Consider the following 23,634-nt stretch of genomic DNA (forward strand, 5'->3'; position numbering starts at 1 on the left):
TTTCTCTTTGCTTTCTAATTCTGCAAAGGCAGTTTACCCCTTGGCATCCTCAGGATTTAAGGGGTTTGTTTTTAACCTTTAGTTCTACTCAGCTGATGCTTCAGTTTGTAAACTTTACCTCATTGTGCCCTAAAGTTCTTCCAGGAACTGTAATAAGCTCTATCAAACTCCCAGAAAAGACTTTCTGCCAATTCAGTAGTCTTGATATATTGCATTTGTAACGTAGTTTTTACTGAGCTGCCTAGAATCATAGATAAATACCATCTGGTCATGAGTAGAGGTGTTTTTCCTGTAACTAAGTTACTCCAACCCATCAAGAGTGAGGCCATAACTGACTCCAATTATCCTGTCCCTCTTTTGTGGGTTACTAGGACATGAAAGACTGTTGCTTCTGAGTGGTTGTAGTCATTAACACCCCAGTAAGAAATATCTCAGCCCACCAGTATGTGATTTTACTATTCTGCCATCACTCATTCAATGACAATGTTCCTCTGGTACCCCTGAAATGTAACTATGCACAGAGATCTCCCTGCGAGGTGTGATTTACTCGTTGGAGTTCTCCTAAACATTCTGTAGAAAGAGGAAAGGCGTTTGTCAGTAGGTGTTTATGCACATTCCTGTTGTTTCTGCATGGCTCTCAATAACTAGTTGGGCATTATCTCAGTGGCACCAGAGTTCCAAATCATGTCAGGATTGTGTTGTCAGAATAACAGTTGAACTCCAGCATGTCTTTCAGGGGTAACCAATAGCCTATTATCCATTTTGTATTTCTACATTTTTGAGATTATTGACAGTATATTAGTTTCGTCCTGAATGATGACCACATCTAGCTTACTCTCGTGTCCTGATTTGGGCAGGAAAAACCCTGCTGTCCACTGAATGAATAATAATTTATTTTGGATGACCTTGCTCAGTTGATCATGGTGTTTTTATCTTGAAAACCATCAATTTTCATAGATTCCTTCATTTCTGCTAAGATCTTGTTGGCAGAGCATTATGGCACCCCTTCTGAGTTCATGGTATTGTCTTCTGTAGGAGCTGCTCACGTGCTGTGAGGAAGGAAAGGGGGAGATTAAAGATGGCCTTGAGGTCATGCTCAGTGTGCCAAAGCGAGCCAACGACGCCATGCACCTCAGCATGCTGGAAGGTAAGGGACGCTCCCTGGCCCCCATCGCGCTTCCCTGTGATCCTGCCAGTGCTGGTGTAAGTGGATTTCCTCGCCTGTGCCTGGAAAAGAGCCACTCCACACCCTGAACTCCAGCAGCTCCTGCGTCGTTTACCTTAGGCCTTCCGGTAGTGCAGGGGTGGGTGATTGATGAATAGTTTGAGCCCCAAGATTGTAAAACCTTGAAAGAGCCATTGCTTCCCCATCTCTGTGTCCATTGCTAGAGCCCTGAGCATAGTGGGTACCAGATACCTGCAGATGCATTTGAATTTGGTATGTGATGTGGTGAAGAGAAATTAGGTCAGTACCTTTACAGCACTTATAATTTCTATGAGTGCTTCTGTTTCATTAAACTGTTTCTGTGTTGCGGTGCTTGGCTCAGGTGACACAAAATTATTTGTAAGACACAGCCCTGCCCCATATGCTTTTGCTGGCCTGTGTCATTTCATTAGTATCATTGAGCAATATATTAGTCAGGTCATAGGTGCTATTGTGTGTAATAGAGCCCCAAAACTCAGAGGCAAGCAGCATCAGTTTTTCTTTATCTAACATAAAATGTGGATCTTGTTGGGCAACCATTTGTAATGTCATCAAGGACTTAGGCTATGTTTCTGCCCATTTCTCTCCATCCTAGATATTGTCTTGCTTGAGTAGGTTCAGTAATTTTCAGACACATTAACATTCCATGTAGGAGAAAGTGGGAATGGAGGATGGGTAGGAAACCCCTAGCGAGGCAGAAACTACCAGTTGTACACATTACCCTCCTCACTTGCCCAGAATGGGGGCTCCTGGCTGCTCCTAACGGCAAACAAAGCTGGGAAATGAAGTGCTTATTTGGAGTGGCTCTAGAGGGAACTTGTGCTGTGGAGAAGCAGAAAGAGAAGATGGTGGAAATGGATGAAAATGAGCAGTCTCTGCCCCAGGTACTGCTTGGCTATGCGCTGGTGGCCACTTCTCCCGTGAGGAGAGCAGTAACAAACACCCGCGCCAGGCCAGGGCAAGGCCGACTCTCACGCAGAGTGTTCCAGGCACGCACAGGACGTGTGACTGAGGGGTCTTCAAGGGGGAGAATTGATGAAGTGCCTTGAGGAAAGGCAAGACTGGGTCTGGAGCAGAGTATCTGGGAAGGGTTTCCGGCTGAGGAAGCAGAGAATCAAGACTGAGGCTGGAATGTGGGCAATGGGGAAGCCATTCTGGGTAGAGGAGGTTTCCGTGAAGGAATGCCGTGAATGAGGGGTGAAGAGCAGGAGGTTAATCCAGGTTCAGGTGGTGTCAGTGCCAACCAGAGGGGACAGAACTGAAGAAGGAAGCTATGAGGAATCACTGAGGGTGGTTGTTGTCTGGAACAAAGAGAAATATATGCACAGTGGTATTTTAGGAAGAATCCCTTTGTAGGATAGAGCAGTGTACAGAGACTAGAGTCAGGGAGCCAGATGGGAAATTCTAATCAGAGATTTAATTGATGGGTATCTTATAAATGTTGAAATAGCAATACATCGTATTTCCTTTTTCTTTTAAATTGATTTGCCTACATTTTTCTTGTTGTAGGGTTTGATGAAAACATTGAGTCTCAGGGAGAGCTCATCCTGCAAGAGTCCTTCCAAGTGTGGGACCCAAAAACCTTAATTCGAAAGGGTCGAGAGCGGCATCTCTTCCTTTTTGAAATGTCCTTAGTATTTAGTAAAGAAGTAAAAGATTCCAGTGGGAGAAGCAAGTACCTTTACAAAAGCAAATTGTTTGTAAGTATAGATACTCAGAATTATAATTCTACAGGTAACATAATTGCAACCTTTTATGGGTGGAGAAAAACTACTGTTTGTTTCCTTCAGTTTAACCTCCCAAACTATTCTAAAATGAGTCTGAATTGTGATAATGTTTTCATCTTCAGTGAAATTTGCTGACACCCCTGAGTCCACTAGGGGGCATGCTGGAATTTCATACATAGGATACTCACTCTTCCTAAGTCCTACAGCATCTAACTTATGGATGAAGAAAACATTTTACAAATGAATTTAAATTGTTTTTCTCTTGTGCTCATTAACTAACCTCTCATGTTATTACAATTTTTTTTTTTATCCATAAACATTGTAATATATTCAAGCAGCCTTACTGGGTGGCTCAGTATAGATTCTTAATGGTGAGGTTTGATTTTTTTTTTTTCATTAAAGGTAGATTTATAAAAAGTAAATATACAAATAAATGTGTGGCTCTTTATAATAAATAGCAAGGTATCATTATTAGAAAAAATATATGTAAGCAAAGATAGTTTGAAAACTCCACCAGCCACCTATACTGCCCCTTAAGCAGTTGGCAATCTCAGTGATGCATTTCAACTCCTATCTAACCTGTCAGTGTCCTTCTGGTGAGAGAAACTTACCTGGTACCATTTTGTTACACAAACCAGCCTACCCAGCCTCTATAAAAGTACTTGTCTACTCTTCAAATAGCCTGTAGCCAAGGGAGTCCTCCATGTCCCCAGCACTTCCAAGTTCCTTAGTGGGCCTTCTCTCAAAGGGCTGACAACATAAAATTGCTGGGCAGGGTCCAGCACAGGGTCAGGTCAGATCCAATAAGTCTAAGGGGAAATCACCACCTTCACTTGAGTTCCTTTAGGGCAGTTGTCTTATAAGTGTTAGCAGATATTTGGAATTTGGATAGCTTATATATTATACATTTTTATGATATATGTGTGCTAAACTCCTAAAATAATAAATACCCCCAAGTATAGAAATCAACTTAATAATATCTAGAGTTTACAAGTTCATACTAATGGTTTGCAAACCAATTTCTTGGCTGATGTCCTGCTTGAGATTAGCTTTTGGATCAGAGCTTGCCTTACATCATTTTAGGTCACAATCTGACTGGAAAGAAAAAAATGCAGTGTTGCTGGCTAGTAATTTCACTAGCTTGCATTAATCTGCCCTAAGAGACCAAGCTGGTCTGCTTTAGAAGCTTATACATCCTCACTTAGTTATCTTTTAAAGTTTTAAGATTCCCTTAGAGGCCACCTTTGCAGTTCCATTATGAATCACTTCCTTGCTGGGAGAATGCTTTAGGAGTGAGCTTGATTGTGGGGGAGGATGATGACCTTCATCTGCGTGCATCCATGTTCCACATGTGTCACAGAGAGGGATGTTGTTTGTTCGCTCTTAAAATTAATAGTAGAATACTAAACATGATTTCTATTGATAAATAAATTGAAAAATAACTGAACTGTTAAAACATTTTTGCCTTCTGTGATGATATGTCATTAATACTGAAAATTCATGGTGGCAGCCCTTTTGGAAATATGAAAAATACATTTGCTGTTTATAAGATTGAAAATAGTCATCTCTTGATTTTCTGGACAAAAGGATTTTCAGATCTTCTGACTTCCTTCCTCTGGATGTTCCACTTATTGACCTGCACTGGGATCTCCAGTAGAAATATTCAGGGGAGGTGAAAGAAGAAACCTGTCACCTGTGGCCTAAAACAGAATTTCCTTATTTAACTAAAAGGAGGTCTAATGCAGAAAAATTAGTGGTTATAAACTAGTGTGACCACAGGTGACCAAACTCTTTTGTCTCTGTTCTACATCCTGCCAGAATTTCACCGTCCTCTAATTATATCATTGTCGTTTAATGCAGACCTCAGAGTTGGGCGTCACAGAACATGTCGAAGGAGATCCTTGCAAATTTGCACTGTGGGTAGGGAGGACACCAACTTCAGATAACAAAATTGTCCTTAAGGTACGTTCACCTAAAGCTGGGGCATGCTATGTGAAGAGTTTCTTGTGGCTTTATGTGGCTGTGTGCTTTTCTTGTTAAAACAGACAGGTTTTCATATCTTTGTATTTGTCCTTTTTGTGTTCTTCTTTGTGTTGGGATTGGTGACTACCATAAAAAGAATAGTGGAATAAATGCAGTTTGGTGTTCTAGTGATGAAATAACTGGAGCTAATCTTTTGCTTGCCTCATGAAAGAATAAACAAAGGGGTCTGGGGTTGTAGCTCAGTGGTAGAGTGCTTCCCTTGCACATGTGAGGCACTGGGTTCAATCCTCAGTACCACGTAAAAATAAATAAAATAAAGGTATTGTGTTCATCTACAACTAAAACAAATTTTTTTTAAAGATAATAAATGAAGGAAGATCATTTAAAAATTCTATTAGTTTGGAAGGAACTCTTCCAAACTTAGTCTGTGAGGTGACTATCACCCTGATACCAAAACCAGACAAAGACACTATGGACAAGTATCCCTGATGAACATAGACGCAAAGTCTCAATATTCTGGCAAATTGCATACAAAAGCATATTAAAAACAAAGTGCACCACAATCAAGTAGGGTTCATCCCAGGTATGCAAAGTTGGTTCTATATTTGGAAATCAATCAACATTATTCATCACATCAGTAGACTTAAAAACAAGAATTATATGGTGCTCTCTATAGATGAGGAAAAGCGTTTAATAAAATATAGCACCCTTCATGTTCAAAGCACTAGAATAACTAGGGATAGTAGGAACATACCTCAACATTGTAGAAGCTATAAATGCTAACACTAAGGCCAGCATAATTCTAAGTGGAGAAAAATTGGAAACCTTCCCTCTAAAAACTCGAACAAGACAAGGATGCCCTTTTTCACCACTTCTATTCAACATCGTTCTTGCAACTCTAGCCAGAACAATTAGGAGAAAGAATAATTAAAGGGATATGAGTAGGAAAGGAAGAACTCAAACTATCACTGTTTTACTGATAACATGATTCCACATTTATAAGATAAAAAAAATTCCACCAGAAAACTTCTAGAACTCATAAATGAATTCAGTAAAGTAGCAGGATATAAAATCAACACCTATAAATCAAACGTGTTCCTATATATCAGTGATGAATCCACTGAAAGAGAAATTAGGAAAACTACCCCATTCACAATAGCCTCGAGAGGGAAAAAAATGCTTGGGAATCAATCTAACAAAAGAGGTGAAAGACCTCTACAATGAAAACTACAGAACACTAAAGAAATTGAAGAAGACCTTAGATGAAAAGATTTTCCATGCTCTTGGAAAGGCAAAATTAATACTGTCGAAATGGACATACTACCAAAAGCGTCATACAGATTTAATGCAATTCCTTTTAAAATCCCAATGATGTTCTCCATAGAAATAGAAAAAGCAATCACGAAATTCATTTGGAAAAATAAGAGAACCAGAATAGCCAAAGCAATCCTTATCAAGAAAAGTGAAGCAGGAGGCATCACAATACCAGACCTTAAACTATATTATAGAACCATAGTAACAAAACCAGCATGGTATTAGTATCAAAACAGACATGTAGACCAATGGTACCGAATAAAAGACACAGAGACAAACCCACATAAATACAGTTATGTCATACTCAACAAAGGCACCAAAAACATTCACTGGGGAAAAGATAGCCTATTCAATAATTGGTACTGGGAAAATTGGAAATCCACATGTAACAAATGATATTAAACCTTTGTCTTTCACCCTGCACAAAACTCAACTCATAGTGAATCAAAGACTTAGCACTAAAACAGAGACCCTTCAACTACTAGAAGAAAAAGTATGCTCAAATCTTCAGCATGTTGGCCTAGGATCTGACTTTGTTAACAAGACTCCTAAAGCGCAAGCAGTTAAATCGAATACCAATAAATGGCATGGATTCAAACTAAAAGCTTCTGCTCAGCAAAGGAGACAATAACATGAAGAGAGATGCTGTAGATGGGAGAAAAACTTTACCACATGCACCTCAGATAGAGCATTCATTTCCAGGATATTTAAAGAACTCAAAACACTTAACACCAAAAAAATAAATAAATAAACCAGTCAACAAATGGGCTAAGGAACTGAACGGACTTCATTGAAGAAGAAATACAGTTGATCAACAAATATATGAAAAAATGTTCAACATCTCTTGTAATTAGAGAAATGCAAATCAGAGCTAGGATTTTATCTTACCCCAGTCATAATGGCAATTATCAAGAATACAAACAACAATAAATGTTGGAGTGGATGTGGGAGAAAAGGTGCACTCATACATTGCTGGTGGGACTGCAAATTGATGTAACCATTATGGAAAGCGGTATGAAGATTCCTCAGAAAACTTGGAATGGAACCACCATTTGACCCAGCTATCCTATTCCTCGGTTTATACCCAAAGGACTTAAAATCGGCATATTACAGTGATGCAGCCACATCAATGTTTATAGCAGCTCAACTCATGATAACTAAATTATGGAACCAACCTAGGTGCCCTTCAACAGATGAATGGATAAAAAAAGTGATTGTGTGTGTGTGTGTGTGTGTGTTTGTATATACATATATATATATATATGTATATATATGATGAAATATTACTCAGCCTTAAAGAAGAGTGAAATTATGGCATTTGCTGGTAAATGGATGGAGCTGGAGAATATCATGCTAAGCAAAATAAGCCAATTCCAATAAATCAAAGGCTGACTATTTTCTCTGATATGCAGATGCTAATTCACAATAATGGGTAGGGGGGGCTATGGAGGAATAGTTACTTTAGATTAGGTAGAGGGGAGGGAAAGGGGGTGTGGGGCAGCAAGGATAGTAGAATGAATCAGATATTATTACCCTATGTACATATATAACTATACAACAAGTGGGATTCTACATCATGTACAATCAGAAGAATGAGAAATTATATTCCATCTATATATGATGTATTAAAGTGCATTCTATTACCATGTATAACTAATTAGAACAAATAAAAAATTTTAAAAATTCTATTAGCTTAGTCTTATAAAGAATGATAGAATTAGAGAATATCATGCAAGTGAAATAAGCCAACCCCCCAAAACCAAAGGCCAAATGTTTTCCCTGACAAGTGGATGATGATACATGATGGGGGTGGGGCTGTGGGGAGGTGAGAGAAGAATGGAGGAACTTTAGATTACATAGAGGGGAATGAGAGAGGGGACGGGCGGGGGTAGGAAAGACGGTGGACTGAGACAGACATCATCATGTACACATATGATTACACGAATGGTATGAATCTACATCATGTATAACCATAGAAACGAAAAGTTGTACCCCATTTGTGATTTGTGTGCAATGAATCAAAATTCAGTCTGTAAAAGTTAAAAAAAAAAAAAAATTTAAAAAATTTATTCCCCTTAAAAAAAAAAAAAGAATTAGTGTAATTCTACTGGGCATGGTAGCACAAGCCTGTAACCCCAACAACTTGGGAAGCGGTGGCAGGAGGATTGCAAGTTCAAGGCTTCCTAGTGAGGCCTTAAGCAACTCGTTGAGCTCCTGGCTCAAAAAGTAAAAGAGTAAGGGGTGTAGCTCAGTGGTAAATGGTCCTCAGGTTAAATCCTAGTGCCCCAGTACCTCCCCCTAAAAAAATAAAAATAAAAAGTAAAAGAATTAATTAATTGATTGATTGATTAAGAGATGCAAGAAGTGGAAGTGTGGGAGGACTGAGATACACCACAGTAACTCTCCTTGCACACTTGACCCGCAGTTTCCAGAGAAAGAGAGTGTGAGAACCTTGGACAGGAAATTGAGACCAAATGTGCCAAGAATCTTCACAGGGTCCTCTTTGGCTTTCTAGTTTGGAGGCAGGGTAAAAAGGAGATCTAGTTCTCAGTAACAGGGTTTGATACTATTATTATTTAAAATTCAAATCTACCAAGGGTACTGTTGGACATGTAGTTTTGGGGAAAGGAAAATATCTTTGCATATTTGATTTCAACTCCGCTTTGGTTTTACTAACCTAGGAATGACAGAGAATTCTAAGGATCTCTTACATATGCCACCGCCCCGCCCCCACCACCCTTCTGTATTTGAGGAAATACAATGAAACTGTCTTTTTGAACTGTCTGGAAAGACCATAAGTGACTTTGGAATGTTTTGAGGAAGACGTAGCTAATGATTTGTAGAGTACTGGAGATGAGCCAAAGTGTAATGGGAACTGGTGCATGAACTTGCATGTGAGTTATTGTGTCTCTTGCATACCTTTTAATCTCTTTGGTATTTCCGGCAACTCTGAGTTGTTTATCTGTACCTTGCTCTTCTTTGAGTCTGCTCTTTAGTAACTACTGACTGGAGAAACCATTATGTTGGTAAGGTCTTTATTCAGATGTTAACAGTGGATTGTTTTACAGTGAATATATGATTACCAGCCCAGTGTGTTCTTATTTAGAGTACACTTTACGCTGATAGCTAAATTTTAGATAACTGAATTTTTCTAAGGTGTAAAATTGTTAAAGTACACTCAAGATCCTAAAATCTCTGATGTATATAAACTATTCACATGAGCTGAAGTGGTAAATGCCCAAAGGGTGTTTCTGAGAAATAGTGCTAGATGTGAACTGTTTTCACTTAGAATTTATTTTAAATGCCCCTGATGTAGTTGAAGAATAAGACTTAGTGCAGTATTTACTAGGTGAAAATTTTCTAGGGAATTTTGAGTTTTTAATTCTTTGCAGCTTTCAAGGAGGGACTGAAGAAAGTAATATGTGCTTTAATTTCATAGACTGCTTGTGGTGGTGGTGATGGTGGTAGAGGATGTGGTGTGAGGAAGGTGATAGAAAAAGAAGTGTTGGTGTGGATTTGGGTGATGGTGGTGCAGACTGTAGGAATGCTGGTTTAAATGATGGTGCTGGTGGTAACGAGGGCGTCGGTAGTGATGCTCATTGGTGGTGCTGGTGACAACAGATAGTGACCGATGACAGTGCACATGGTGGTAAGGATGTAGACAGTGGTGTAGCCGTGCTGCTGAGGGCAGTGAGGGTGGAGGTTGGATTCTGATGTAGTGATGCTGACAGATGGCGGGTGGTGCTGGAGCAGTTGCCGGTGCTGGTGTAGCATGTGGCGCTGTGTGGCGGCGGGGGTGGGGTGCTGGGAGAGTGTGGATGTGGTGCAGGTGGAGGTGCTGTGGCCCTGGTCGTGGCAGTGGGATGACAGTGGTGGTAATGACCACGATGGCGATGGCCTGGTAGTTGTAAAACAAAACGGTGGTCTTTTTTTACTTGTTTAGTCTGGAAAGGAGAATTTTATGGCTAAATCATCAACTTAAAACAGTTTGAAATTGCTCTGAATATGAAACAAATTATTCCCTTCTCAGCCAAGCGCTGCCTTTCACTTGGCATTCCAGTTGAGTTACCTGTACGATTTATGAAAAAATGACACCGTTTGTGTACTCCCATAAATGCCATGATCAATTTGCGTAAGAATTTTTTTCATTCTGAACCATACTAACAATTTCTTTCATTTGGTTCCAAACTCTTCCAAATGTTCTTTCTCATATACTTTTCTTTGTTTAATCTCCAAATGTTAATATCAGGCATTTACATTCCAGTAGATCTGTACTTTTCAACGTTTTTTCCTTCATTTACTTCCCAGTAATTATTCTTAATAACTTTAAAGACATGTCCTCTACTTTACACATTTTATATACAAAGAGGGTTATTGATTTTAATTTCTTTCTCAACATGGCTTTGGTTTTCTGTTTTCAAAAACAAGGTTCTCAGTGAGAATTGTTGGGTGCCCCTCCCTTCATGACCTCATCTATGATCCCAATGACGATTATTTAATCATTTACAAGGAATTGTGGTTATATCATAGCAGGTGGGTGTTTGCCACAAGGAAATTAGAAAACTGTTACTAATGCTCAGAACATGCAGAAAAGAAAACAAAACAAACAAAAAACCTCCTTGGAAGCAGAGCAAATAGAGAATTAGTGGAAAAAGTAATGCCACATGCATTTGTTCAAGAGATGCTTACTGAGTATACCTGTGCCATTTTAAGAGAACTTTTCCCCTAATTGTAGTGGGATTGAAGTAAGTCCACTACAGGTGACTGACAGTTGGTGACTGTGGCCTGGAGCACATTTTGAATGTATCCTTGTCCATGTTCCTCATTGATATGGAAGATGATGATGGCCCTCCAAGGAGTCCCTGTGGGAGTCAGTGGGAGATTCCACCTGAGGCACCTGCCTGGCACCTGCCAATAGCTGCATCCCAGGAGCCCAGTGGATGAGGCAGCAGGATTGTGGGGTTTGCCCACTTCCCTGCTAACAGTTTGCTGGCCACTGACCAATACATTGTGTCTCTTAAATAACCTCAGTGATGCTTTGGTTTGGGGTGGCTGTTTTTTTCATATTTCTCCATGGCAACCTGAAAGGTTTGGGGGCTGGAGAATGATGGATTATTAGAACAGTCAGGGATCTTGAATAATATATATGCCATAAAATAGAGAAAGTTTGAGTCATTTATTTGGTGGCAGTGTAAGCATAAGATGTAATTGCTTTTCTGCTGAGAAGTTCTTTTGAAAATGGGAAACTCAAGGGATGCAGAAGACGTGGTGTGGTTGGTGCAGGTTGTGGAAAGAGCCCTGCTTGATCCTGAGCAATTCTGACACCTCGTTCAGGCTTCCAGTATCGAGAACAAGCAGGACTGGATAAAGCACATCCGCGAAGTAATACAGGAAAGAACCATCCACCTGAAAGGAGCCCTGAAGGAGCCCATTCACATCCCCAAGACCGCGCCAGCCACGAGACAGAAGGGGAGGAGGTGAGTGCCCAGGGCGTTTGACAGAGAACAAGGCAGCATCAACTCCCCATTTTTCAAGAATCATTTTTCTGTTGGGCACGGGGCACACGCTTCTAATCCCAGTGGTCAGGAGGCTGAGGCAGGAGGAATGCAAGGTCAAAATCAGCCACAGCAATTTCGTGAAGTGCTGAGCAACCTTGTGAGACCCTGTCTCAAAATAAAATATAAAAAGGTCTGCGGATGTGCCTCTGAGGTTAAGGACCCCGGGGTTCAATCCACAGTACCTCCCCACAAAATCATTCTTTCAAACATTTTGAGGTATGTGTTTGAAGTACCATTCTCATATGACATTCTTAGTGCTGAAACTGCCCATTACTCTAAAGTAAATAAAAGACTGTGTGCAAATACCCAAACTCTGTTTCCCACCTGGAGAACTGCAGAGTACACATGTGTAAGTCATGCATGTGACCTCTGACAAGTTACGAAGCATCTAGACATTTTTGCTTTCTCAGTCCTGAAATGGACATAATAATAATCCTAAGAGACTTTTTAAAAAAAAAATGTTGAGAATTCATTGGAATGATACATGTTAGACACTTAGCATAGCACTAGCAAAAAGCTTGTGCCCAAGACAGTGAGTCATGTTAGTAATATAACATTGGTCCTGGACCATCACATGACTGACAGGCTCCTCTTTCAGCAAATCTGTTATTTCTCCAGTGACTGACAGGTGATCTTCACCAATCCAATCAGGAACTGAAAGTTTCTTTGTACCACCAGGGATGGAGAGGACCTGGACAGCCAAGGGGATGGCAGCAGCCAACCTGATACAATTTCCATCGCCTCCCGAACGTCTCAGAACACACTGGATAGCGATAAGGTGAGCTATCTCTAGCATTTTCTGTGGAGAGGCCAGAGTAGGTAGTGTCTGGCCAAAGCTGCTGCTGTCTGTCTATACATGACAGTTCGTCATCAACGTTTTCAAACACTTGCCATATAGCAGTAGTGGTACCAGGTAGCCATAGCAGGGGACAGAGACTGTGGGGGTTAAGGGTGAAAAGGCTTAGTCCTGAAGATTCAGAATTGCTCAGCACTTCCCATCCAGACCTCAGTCACACTGGTGTCAAGATATTCAAAGGCAGTGTGCTCGCTTTTTTATCTTATTTTATCAAAAGAGCCTATTGAGGACTAGGGATATAGCTCAGTTGGTAGAGCACTTGCCTCCCAAGCACAAGGCCCTGGGTTCAATCCCCAGCACCGCAAAAAAAAAAAAAAAAAAAAAAAAAAGCCTATTGAAATAAAATCTAACATCAAGTGGATTTAAGAGTGGAACTGCTCTGGCTGAAGCAGGGGTGCTGCCATCCTCCATGGTGGCCTAGGGTGCCCCCTCAGAGCCTGGGGTACACAGAACACAGAAAATGTGCCCTGGAGTTTGCAGCGTAATAATCACTGGAAGGATGGATCTGATTTTTACCAAAAAACATATATGTAGAAATGCCTTCTTCAGAAGTAGTATCCCATGATTTTTGGATAGAATCCAAAAAACCTGCAAAATAAATTGACGGTACAATTTGGAATCCTGGGTTTATGAGACAGACAAAATACCAGAGGAGACCTGGGTCGGAGCCAGTAGGAACAGTTATCTTGATGAAGTCTTCTGTTATATTTCTAGAATGCTAGGACAAATTGTTATTTTTTTAATTTGACAGTAAATAGGGGTTTTATTTAAATCATCAGTTCAGAATTCCTGAGTTTCTCACTCTCCAGTACAAGCTACACTTTGTTACCTAAGACCAAGTCGTAAGCTATAGGCTGTAGACGTCTGCCCTCCTCTAGTGTTCCCAAGCCCACTCATCTGTAGCAGGGGCACTGTCTGGTCCTCCTGATCTTGGGAAAGGACAGCTGGAGAGACCCAGTCCAGCATTTGGGGAATTACTTCAGATGGCGAATCCCCAAGTTCCAGACCTTGGTAATTTCTCTCAGTTTTGCAGAATTCATGGTCTTGGACATTGTGGTTTCCAGGACAGCACTGGAGAATATCTCATTTTATTTTGATCAGAGCCTGTTATTAACATTCAACAGATAATTATTTCTTGCCAATAGTAATAGTAAGAAATCAGATAATTGACATGTTTAGGCACTTGGTACCCAAGAGTATTTCTAGCCTAGGTCCCTTCCTATGACCATTTAGTTTAGAAAAATATGGTTAGAACTTGGAAATATTTTGTTAGAGTAATACTGATTACTTTGGGTGTTTTGTGATTTTTGTTTTTGTCCTATTTTTAAATAGTCAAGCAATTGAGTTATGTAGTCAGTTTGCTTGAGCCCACCACCTGGAGGAAAGTCAGACAGCTGTTGCTGAGAGTGGAGGGAATGGCTGCTTAGACTCGGCATTTCACAGACTCTCAGAATCACTATCTGTCCCCAAGTTCATGTTCTTTCAAGATATACTCTCATGGATCTATTCTGGGGTTTGCCCCAGAAAAGAGTTGAAAAGTTCATAATCAATCAAGCAGTCATAAGAATGAAATTGCTAAAGAGACTCAGTAAAAAGTTGCCCATGGAAGTTTAGGTAAGACTTCCCTGGAGGTTGACACAGGAAGCAAGGTGACGTTTTTCAGGTAGTTTGTGGATAAGTGGGTGGCTTTGTGAGTCTAGAAATGCCCTCTCCTTCCCAAAGGTGCTCTTGAGCCTCTGGCTTGTCAGTCAGATGGAGGTGTCCAGAGCCACACCTTGCTCCTGCCAGGCGGAGGACTCACTTTCCAGTACCCATCTCCCCTTGGCCTCCAGGACAGCCCTGGTTTGCTGAGGTGTGTGGCAGCTTGGGATTCACAGAAGGATCTCTCCTGGAATTAGGAATGGTAAAGCTAGTACTACTTGAGGTGTGTTAGAGCATGGTGCGGCTTATGTGAACTTGGAAGAGGAAGCATAAATCTCTGACAGGAAGGCATGGGTTTGTAGAAATAAACACTTAACCTTGGGAGTCCACTGGGATATCAGAATTTAAAAGAACCCCATGTAAGTGTTTCACCCGTGAGGACAACTCGCCAGCATGCGTCTGCCCCTTGAATGTGCGTTCTCTGAAGTTCACTCCTGAGCTCCGAAACCCCTGAAGGCCCCCCCCGGCCCCGCTTCTCCTCCCAGGGCTGCTCGCTCAGCAGCGCACGCCCCCACATTCCCCGGTTCTCCAAGTGGTGACACACCACGTTTCTGTTCATGAACACAGCATGCACTTCCTTCAGTGCCCCTCACTGAGATGGCAGGTCCTTCCCTGTCCCTGAAGTACAATAAAGGGATGAAATGTCTTCCCACGGCAATAGAGCTGGGAGGCTGTGTTCAGTCCCTGGGGCCCATGTTTGAGTAGCATCAGCACCTATGAGACTTGGAGTTGGAGACTTTCTGACAAGGAAGGAGTGTGTTCACTCCCTCTCCTGTGGCCTGCCTTCATGGCTTCATGAGGCTTTCTTTTGCTCATTGCCTGTTTCATGTTTCTCTGCTGGAATATTTCAGGGTCAGTAGATGATTCAAGAGGATATTGTTTTGAAAATTAGGGAACTACATCCTGTCCTGAGTCACTTGTAAAACACTCACTTTCTTAACCAACAGCCCCCTTCTCTCCAGAGGCAGAGTCTTTGCTCATGTGTCTCAAGGTTCTCTCCACCCTACACTTTTCAATTTAAGCAGCCCCTGATGACTCGGGCAGATGGGTCTGGCAAGGGAAGTTACTTAATGACGATCTGCCTGCTTTGCCTAATTTATGATGTCTGTTATGAGTTAGTCCTTATCATGGAATTTGGTTTCCTTTCAGAAACTGGGTGGGGGATGTTTTTGGCTTGGCCTCTTGGAGAATTCTGAAGGAATAACTTATCTGTCAGGGCTTTTAGTAATTCTCAGATGAGGCACAAAAGGTTTAGGACCCAGAAGGACACCCTCTTTCCAGGGAGCAGGGTCAGCAGAGCTCCCAGGGCTGATCAGGACACAAGCCACATGCTCTACAAGCATGTGTCCTGCTTTGAGAATATCAGTTTTTAAAATACACTGTCTCTTTGTTCCAGAAGTAAGTTTAGCACTGATTCTTGCTGACATTCATGGTACTTACACCGATAAAATGATCTTATGAAAATGTAATTCAGGTTCCAAAAAAATCAAATGCTTTCCAGATTCTTATCTCACCCATGCTGAGCACATGTCCCTGAGGTAGGGAGGAGAGTGCTGAGCCAGCCCTGGGGCATTGAGGAGCCAGGCCAGATGAGGCTTGCAGAGCCAGAAACAGAATGTGGATTCAATCAGCTGTCATTTCCTAGACCTTATTATTTCATGCTAGAGCTGAATTCAGAACTCAATATCTGTAGTTATATTAATGAAGCCGTTTTATACCCTTTCTGCCTGTCTTTATTAGTCTGTAATTTGTATCAGTTAGCTAAAATTTATATTATGAGGAAAACAGAAAATATGAGCACCAGACAAAATCCCCAAAACAAGATGAAGCCCCGTGGAAAAGCCAGCCCAAGCAATAGGCCCTGCTCCTGAGCTGTCTTTGGACCTCAGATAATGCAGTTCTTATTTCTAATGAGTGAAAAATTCAGTTGAGACCAATATTTGCATGAACTCCACCTAAGCTTATAACATGACTGTATGAATCCACATATTTGAAGAAGAAAGTGGTTAAAGTTATTCTTAATGAAGCTATAGTACTGTGTTGGGAACATGTAGTTTAAAAAGTTTGCCAAGTGACATTCTATACCTCAGAAACTTGGTTAGACTTGTATAAATTGCAGTCAGGGTAGTATTTAGTTAATGACAGTACATTCTTAAATAGGCTTAACTCACTGTCCTGAGAAAGGAAGTAGATCTGTCTAAGAATGCTCGCATTCAACCTGCTGAGCACGTCTTATGTTCTTGCATCCTGCCTCCATTCACCCTTCCTGTCTCAGAAAGGCACAGAATGACCTCTGGCAGGAGAAGGTGAGCCCTGGACCTGGCCCTGAAAGGCTCCCTGCTCCCTTGCTCAGAGAGAAGGTACTCAATCTCTTGGTCTGCAGAGCTTTGAGTTTCCCAGGACCTCAGGTAGGTTTGCCCCATCTAAGTATGAAATTGAGTCGTTAAATTCTGCAGTCTTTCTGCAAAGCAGGGTGTGGTTTTCTTCTCCTCCAACACAGCACTGTGGATCTCATATGATCATTCTGTGCTCAGACCACACACAGTAGTAACACAGAATGTGACACACCAAAGAGCAGATGGTTAAGAACAAAGACACGCTTACCAGCAGGCCTTTAGCCTCGGTGGCTTCCTCACTACCCAGTTTCTCTGTGCTTCAGTTTGTCCATCTGTAAATGGGGAAAATAATAATAGTGCCCTCATGTGGCTGTGAGCATTAGACATGTGGACATTTCTAGTGGGCATGTAGAACAGTACCTAGCATGTATGGAACCCCACAGGGACGTTAGCTATCTTGTGTCCTAGTGATAAAAATGCCTTCCCACTCCCTCACTGTTTGGTCATTGACTCCATTACTACTATTGCGGGTTACCGTCTGCGTCGGCCTCGCTTTCCTTTATCTGGACACTAATGATTGCAGTGGATTTAGAAGGTACTTGTGCTCATTAGGAACTGGAAGCTGTTCTAAGAATGAATAACTTGGCTCTTGTGCCTGAGTTATGCTCTTTGGTGGTTTATCAGCAGCACACCAACTGTGAACTGAATGGGCACAGTTACTGCAGGGCATGCTCTTGCTTAACACAATTGCCCCGCAGTGTGGTCACACACATGTACAGTAACCTCAGAATGCTCACAGAGTAGACTCATGCTTTTACATACTTACTGAGGATCACCATGTGAGCCTTCCTTTATTATAGGTGCTGTGATAGATTCCATGTGGTGTTTGTTTCCTTCTTTTACCAACTTTGTTCTCTATTTTTCTAAATGACCATGCCTTTTAGTATTTTCTTAGAAGATTTTTAAGTACTAGGGTAAAACCACAAAATTAATGTAGACTCTGATTACTTTATACAATCAGAAAAACAAAATCCCCCAGGCTTAAGTAGGAAGCCTCAGTTCCGAGAAAGAACTTTTTCTGTTAAGTTTGGTTAGAACAACAAATTAAAAGTGTTTATAAAAATAGCAGGGCACTAAAAAGTGTTTTTAAATGTAAATTTTACATGACATGATCAAACATCCTATTGAAGATGAGGATAAAGTTTTAATTCAGACTTGAGGCTCTTGCCTCTTGGTGAGGGCCTCAATTCACTGGGTGATATTAGCTGGTTAATGTTAGTTCTTCAGACTGGCGTCCCTCCGTAAAGACAAAAGGAAAACAGCAAACAGATTTCTTTGGGTGAAATTGTCCAAAGAAGCTGCTCATTCTCCAGAGCCTCGGGGTCCAGGTGGTTTCCTGTGGCCCTCTTCTTCCCAGCTCCTCCTCTTCTGCTTCACAGGCAGCAGAGCTTTTAATTAGCACGCTGCCAGCCCTCCGTGGGAGGTGTCGGCCACTCTCCGTGTGGTCACACCCACGAGCTGGATGCCGCATTGGTCCTCCTCCACCTGGGCAAGCCCTCAGCCTGCTGCCTGTGGATCTCCCTTGCTCCAGTTGACCTTGACGGGTAAAGTTGGCCTTTTGGATTGCATCTTTTAAATTCAGCCTTTTTACTTCTAAAATTTCATTCCAATTCACATATGTAACCCACTCAAGAAGCCCTTCCAAGACTTCTTTTCACATCAGAAAATCAGTGTGGAGGCGGGGGCTGACTCAGGGTAGTGTGCCTGCCTGGCAGTACCATCCCCAGTACTGAAAAAAAATAATAATGACGAAAAACAGTGGTGGTCATGTTGGTGAAGAGCAGAGGAAGTGACATCCTTAAATACTATGCTCACTTTTTCTTTTGTGGATAAAATGTTGAATATATTAAACTGCTGGTTTTGAAAAACACTTTACACATAGATTTCTCTTCTTTTTTTTTTTCATTGTGATAAAAAGAACCATAATATAAAATTTGCCATCTTCACCATTCTAAGGTTTTCACAGATTTCTTCGTGTACCTCCAGTGTATAAAAGCTTATCACAGAGGTCTTCTTTCAAACTCTGGACAGCAGAGTTTGCTGAACACGTCCCCTTGGATTTGGCCTTCTGTAAACCAGCGTGGGCGTTGGTGTGAGCCTGGGAGGCCTGCTATTTGTGCTGTTAGAATGGCAGCTAATAGGCCCAGTCTCCGTGAAGTCGCCCAGCAGTGGGCGGGATCCTGGGGCATGATAGCATTTCTCCGGGGGATTGTTCAGGCAGCCTGTGGTTGCCTTTTCTGTAACCATTCCCAGTAATGGAGCTGCACTCTCTAATCCCCTTTAACCAAATAATCTTTTTTTTTGGTCTGCTCTGTGAGAAACCTTTACAAAACTGCAAGAGTCTTTTGTGAGGTTTCTGAATGGCTGAACATAGCAGTGCTGTAGGGTATGACTGTTCACAAGAGTTGATACACTTTGTTCTTTAGGGGAAAATGGCTTTTATTAGACCACATTCCCCCTTTCCTTTTGAATTGCTTTCAGAAAACTGGCCAGATACTCTCCTGCAGTCGATCTTCAGCACATTAGGACTTTGGCTCTTGAAATAGAATCACTTGCAGGAGGCTGCGTTGCCCACCAGCCCATTCTTAAAGAGCCTCCTCCTCCGGACGGAGAGCTCGTCTTGCTGGGTGATTCAAACCAGGTGTTTGCTGTTCTCTATCAAGAAATATAGGTTCTTGTAACATAAAACTGCCCCGTTCATTGTACGCCAGGGTGGGGGACGCTGTGAGGAGTGGGAGAAGGCCATGAGCGAGGGTACACAAGAAATCCCCAAGAAATCGTGGGCTGTGTTGGATGCACAGCACGAACAGGTTCAGGCAAGGTGACCGTGCGATATGGGACAACTTAAGAGTAGAACTCTTTCACGTAGTGATTGTTGAGGGTTTGTAAGCCTGCAGTCAGAGACGAGTATTTCATTTCTTCATATGAAACACAGCAAATTGTTCATTTTCAGTCATTCTGGAGAAAATTCGGGCAAAGAAGCCCTGGTTTGATTTTGCAAATCACACAGATGTTTGGTTTGATGGCAGTCCCTTGTTAGCCCTTTAGAGGACAGTGGTGTGGTCTTTGGAAGAGGCACATCGTTGGTGGGGTCTGTGGCCCGTGGTTCAATTTCAAGGTCATTTAATCATCACGCTCATTGGTAACCACATTAATATTTTAAAGGTGAAAAACTGAAACACTTTTTAAAGTCTGTCTTCGGATGTGAGTTTCACAAGTGTTAATGTGAGTCATGGAATAAATTGCATTTCTGAACTAAAGTCTTGAATTCAGGAGCCCATGATAGAAGTCTGTGACAATACAGAAGTGAAAAGATACTGTGAAAGTTTCCACAAAGTATGTGTGAAAAAGAAAAGTGAAATTTCAAATAGTCAAATGAAATGGTGTTTCTGTCAGCAGAGAATGAAATTGGGTCAATGGGGGTAGAAATATCCCTGGGAGTGAGGAAGACCTCCATATACTTAGTGATGTACCATATATTTTCTGAACTTTTTCTAGTTAAGAATTTAATTCTTGAAAATCATTACTGTTGCCAGGCGTGGTTGATGTATGCCTACAATCCTAGCAACTCTGAAGGCTGAGGCAGGAGGATCACAAGTTCGAGGCCAACCTCTGCAACTTAGCAAGACCCTAAGCAACTTAGTGAGACCCTGCCTCAAAATAAAAAATAATAAGGGGATGTGTCTCCGTGGTAAGCACCCCTTGGTTCAATTCCCAGTACCAAAAAAAAAAGCAGTTCTGATTTACATTGCTTCTTCAAAATAGTGGTTAAAGTCTCTTTAATCAACAAACCTGATCTTGAGATGCTTTGTAGCAAGAGGTTTAAAATATTTAAATGTGAACATTAAAAAAAAAAATCTATAGAACAACTCTTCTCTGGGGAAAAAAATACGTTTAAAACTTCCCTTAATTATATCATTCTTATCTCTTCTTATTGGTAAAGCCAATTGACTGATTGAGAGAGATGAAGATATTTTTAAGTGATCATTTTAGTACTATTTGAAATATTCTGGTACTAGACTTCCTTAAATTCTGGAAAACCTTTAAAATTTTTTTAACTTAATGCATGATTCTTCATCAGAACAGGCTCAATTTTTATTTCTTATGCTCTGTCAAGTACACAGATGTTTCCAATCATTTTTGATATCTCTGTAAGGGACTGAAAAGCATTAGTGCCAGAAATAAAGTCTAGCTTGATCCTCCTTCCTGGGCAGCCTCCCTCTCCCTTTCCCACCCTCCCCTGACCCATGAAACCCACCCTCAGCAATCCTTTAGACACCCACAAAGAGCAAAACAAAACAAAACTTCCATGACAAAGTACCATTACAGACAAAAATGAGTCATCTTTGCTAGGCCATACAGAAAATGTTCACAAATGTTTAATTCCCCTTTAAATTTTACAAACGCCTCTGGAAAACTATGCTAATTTTCACAAGTTTCTGAACGGTCAAAGATGCTAAAAGTCGAAGTCTGGAAAGGAATCTTCTTCTTAGTGCCCCTATTTTATAAATTGTTAATCCCTATAAAAGGAGGAGTGATGCTTCCTGTCCCAGAGGGCCAGTGAAGAACTTCCAAGTAGTCCAGCTGGCCACGGCCCCAGGACCCTCCTTCCTAGGACCTGGTGACCCTGCCGGGGCTCCTGCATGACCACTGGCCTGGCTCCTTTCCTGAGCTGGTGCTGGCAGAAGCCCTCCTGACGCCCCGGATACTCTTCCAGCAGCTCCCACTGCTGCCCCGGGAAGGATACTACTTCGGCCCAGCGCTTGGCCTGCTCCTTCTCCAGAGTCTTACTGACTCTGCAGACCAGTGTTTTCCAAAGGCACCGCCTTCATCATCAGAGCAAACTCTTTTCTCTCTTTTACTTAAGCAAGCATTTGGTTATGGGATGCAAAACACACACAGAATACCAGGCAAGCTTCAGGAGTCGCAAGCTGTTCAACAGTGGGTCTGTGCAAGCCTCATGCCTGCTCTCATTGGTACTGGGGACTCGGAGGTGACTGTGACCAGCTTTGTCTCTGCTTTCATAGACAGGGTATGGAAGGTTCATGGGAGCGTGACCCAGTGCTACTTTCTGCTGGTGAGGGCCCACACAGACACAGCTCATTCAGAACTGAAGTATAAGCTGTGCTGAGGATGGCATGTATGGGAGAAACTTCCCAGGGTGCTTGGGTGGGAGGCTTTGATAGACAAATTGGGGTCATGGGGCTCTGAGCATGATGTAGACCAAGTGTTTGCAGGACCTGTCTTAGAAGTAACAGATGGGCACATGATCCTGGCAGTGTGGCTGGGGACTGCTTGTGGGCACTTCAATCCTGTGCCAAGGAGTTTGTGTCTGTGTTTTTGAATATGAGGATCCACATTTTGAAATGGTCACTGACAGCATTGTTCAGATGGTCTCTCAGGCAGTCACTGCCGAAACCCAAATGCAGTGACTGGTGTGGGTGTGCAGGGAACGTAGGTAATCAAAAGCCACCCTGGAGTCTGTTGACAGCATTTGGTGGCGAGGGCATAGAAAATGAGGTTTGTTGAGCTTAAATGACTTATTGGTGATACCATCACCAAAGAGGCAACACCGGAAGAGAAACAGATGGAAGCAGGGGCGTGAGTTTTGTCCTAGCTTCACTGTGTGGGAGGGAGAGAGCATGCCAAGTTGCCCAGCAGAAATCAGAAGCATGGGGCTGCCGGCTGGTGCATCCTTGGAATAACAGCTGAGGGTATGTTGAAAAGCCCACGCAGGGACAGTGGAGACACAGGAGAGATGGGACCTGGGGACAAGGAGCTAATCACAAGATTCATTCACAGCAGAGACATTAATGAGCTTATGAGCCCTGTCTCCAAGGAGCTTCTAGTCCAGGGGAAGACACAGCAGGACACAGGCCATACAAGTCCAGTAGTAATGAGAAGGCCATGTCCTGGTTTCACAAGCAGAGGTCCCTGAGGGTGTCTATATGGAATCAATGGATGTGCCTCAGAGGGCCTAAGAGATGGTAGGATTTCATTCAGCAGGAAATGGGAATGAGCACAGTGAAAGGAAAGAAGAAAAAGGAATTTCAGGTTGACAGGATCAGCACAGGCAAACGTGGGGAGGCCAGAGGACGGCTCTGGGTTCTGAGGGTCAGGACCAGGAGTGGCATGAGGAGAGCCATCTTTCAGGGGCAGGTGTGTTTGCAGAGCTTCACAATTTCTTTGAATGGAGACATTGTCTCCCTCTTCAAAAAGCGCCGTATGGTCATTTTTTTAACATAAAGCAAGCTAATAAAAAGTGCTTCAAGACTACTTCAGGGATTATTTTGAAATATGAGGATGAAATGGAGGAATGGGAAGGGAGCTCTCAAAGCACCCTGAACAAGACATTCCAGAATCACAGGCCCATTACCTTTTCAGCCTCCCACTCTTGGGGCTGTTTCCTTCCTGTTCACCTGATGCCTAAGAGCCTGCATGCTCCAAAGTAGGAGATGCTCCATCACCACACAGAGCAAAATTTGAAATAGAACTTTATCCCACTTTGTCATCATATTTCACTATAATCCCCCAAATACCTCATAAGCAGTTTTCATTTGCTAAAAGTTTTAAAATTAGTATGTAGCACTTTTTGAGGAGGGAGATAGAATGTCTCAGGAACAAAGAGATTTGGATGCTCCTAAAAAAATCACGTCTGATTCTGACTGTGAACCCCTAGAAAATTTCAACCACAGGCGAGAACATGAAATTGACATTGCTGTCACATGGTTCCAGAGTGAAGCGCAGGGTAGTGCAACCGGGGAGCTGTCCCCTGGTGACTGGCCACGCCTTTGCCCCATCGCAGAATGGATGGTGAAAATCCTAGCTGAGTTCACAGCCTGCCCATGAAGGTTCAGTGGCTTGTGCTGCTGACCTGTCCCTCTTCCTCTGTCTC

At 42.1% G+C, this 23,634-nt stretch overlaps 1 protein-coding gene across 4 annotated transcripts in view; it reads left to right on the forward strand.

Moving 5' to 3' along the window:
- The window catches only part of Trio (trio Rho guanine nucleotide exchange factor), a 322,610-nt gene that overhangs the window by 220,857 nt on the left and 78,119 nt on the right, over nucleotides 1–23,634 (forward strand). For all 4 annotated transcript variants that reach the window (XM_047555755.1, XM_047555754.1, XM_047555752.1 and 1 more), the window contains exons 29-33: nucleotides 1,036–1,147; nucleotides 2,714–2,904; nucleotides 4,792–4,893; nucleotides 11,563–11,705; nucleotides 12,465–12,564. In XM_047555755.1, coding sequence (XP_047411711.1) covers nucleotides 1,036–1,147; nucleotides 2,714–2,904; nucleotides 4,792–4,893; nucleotides 11,563–11,705; nucleotides 12,465–12,564 — 648 coding nt within the window. The remainder of the gene's footprint in view (nucleotides 1–1,035; nucleotides 1,148–2,713; nucleotides 2,905–4,791; nucleotides 4,894–11,562; nucleotides 11,706–12,464; nucleotides 12,565–23,634) is intronic.

This window comes from Sciurus carolinensis, chromosome 6, assembly GCF_902686445.1.
Source record: "Sciurus carolinensis chromosome 6, mSciCar1.2, whole genome shotgun sequence".
NCBI lineage: Eukaryota > Metazoa > Chordata > Mammalia > Rodentia > Sciuridae > Sciurus > Sciurus carolinensis.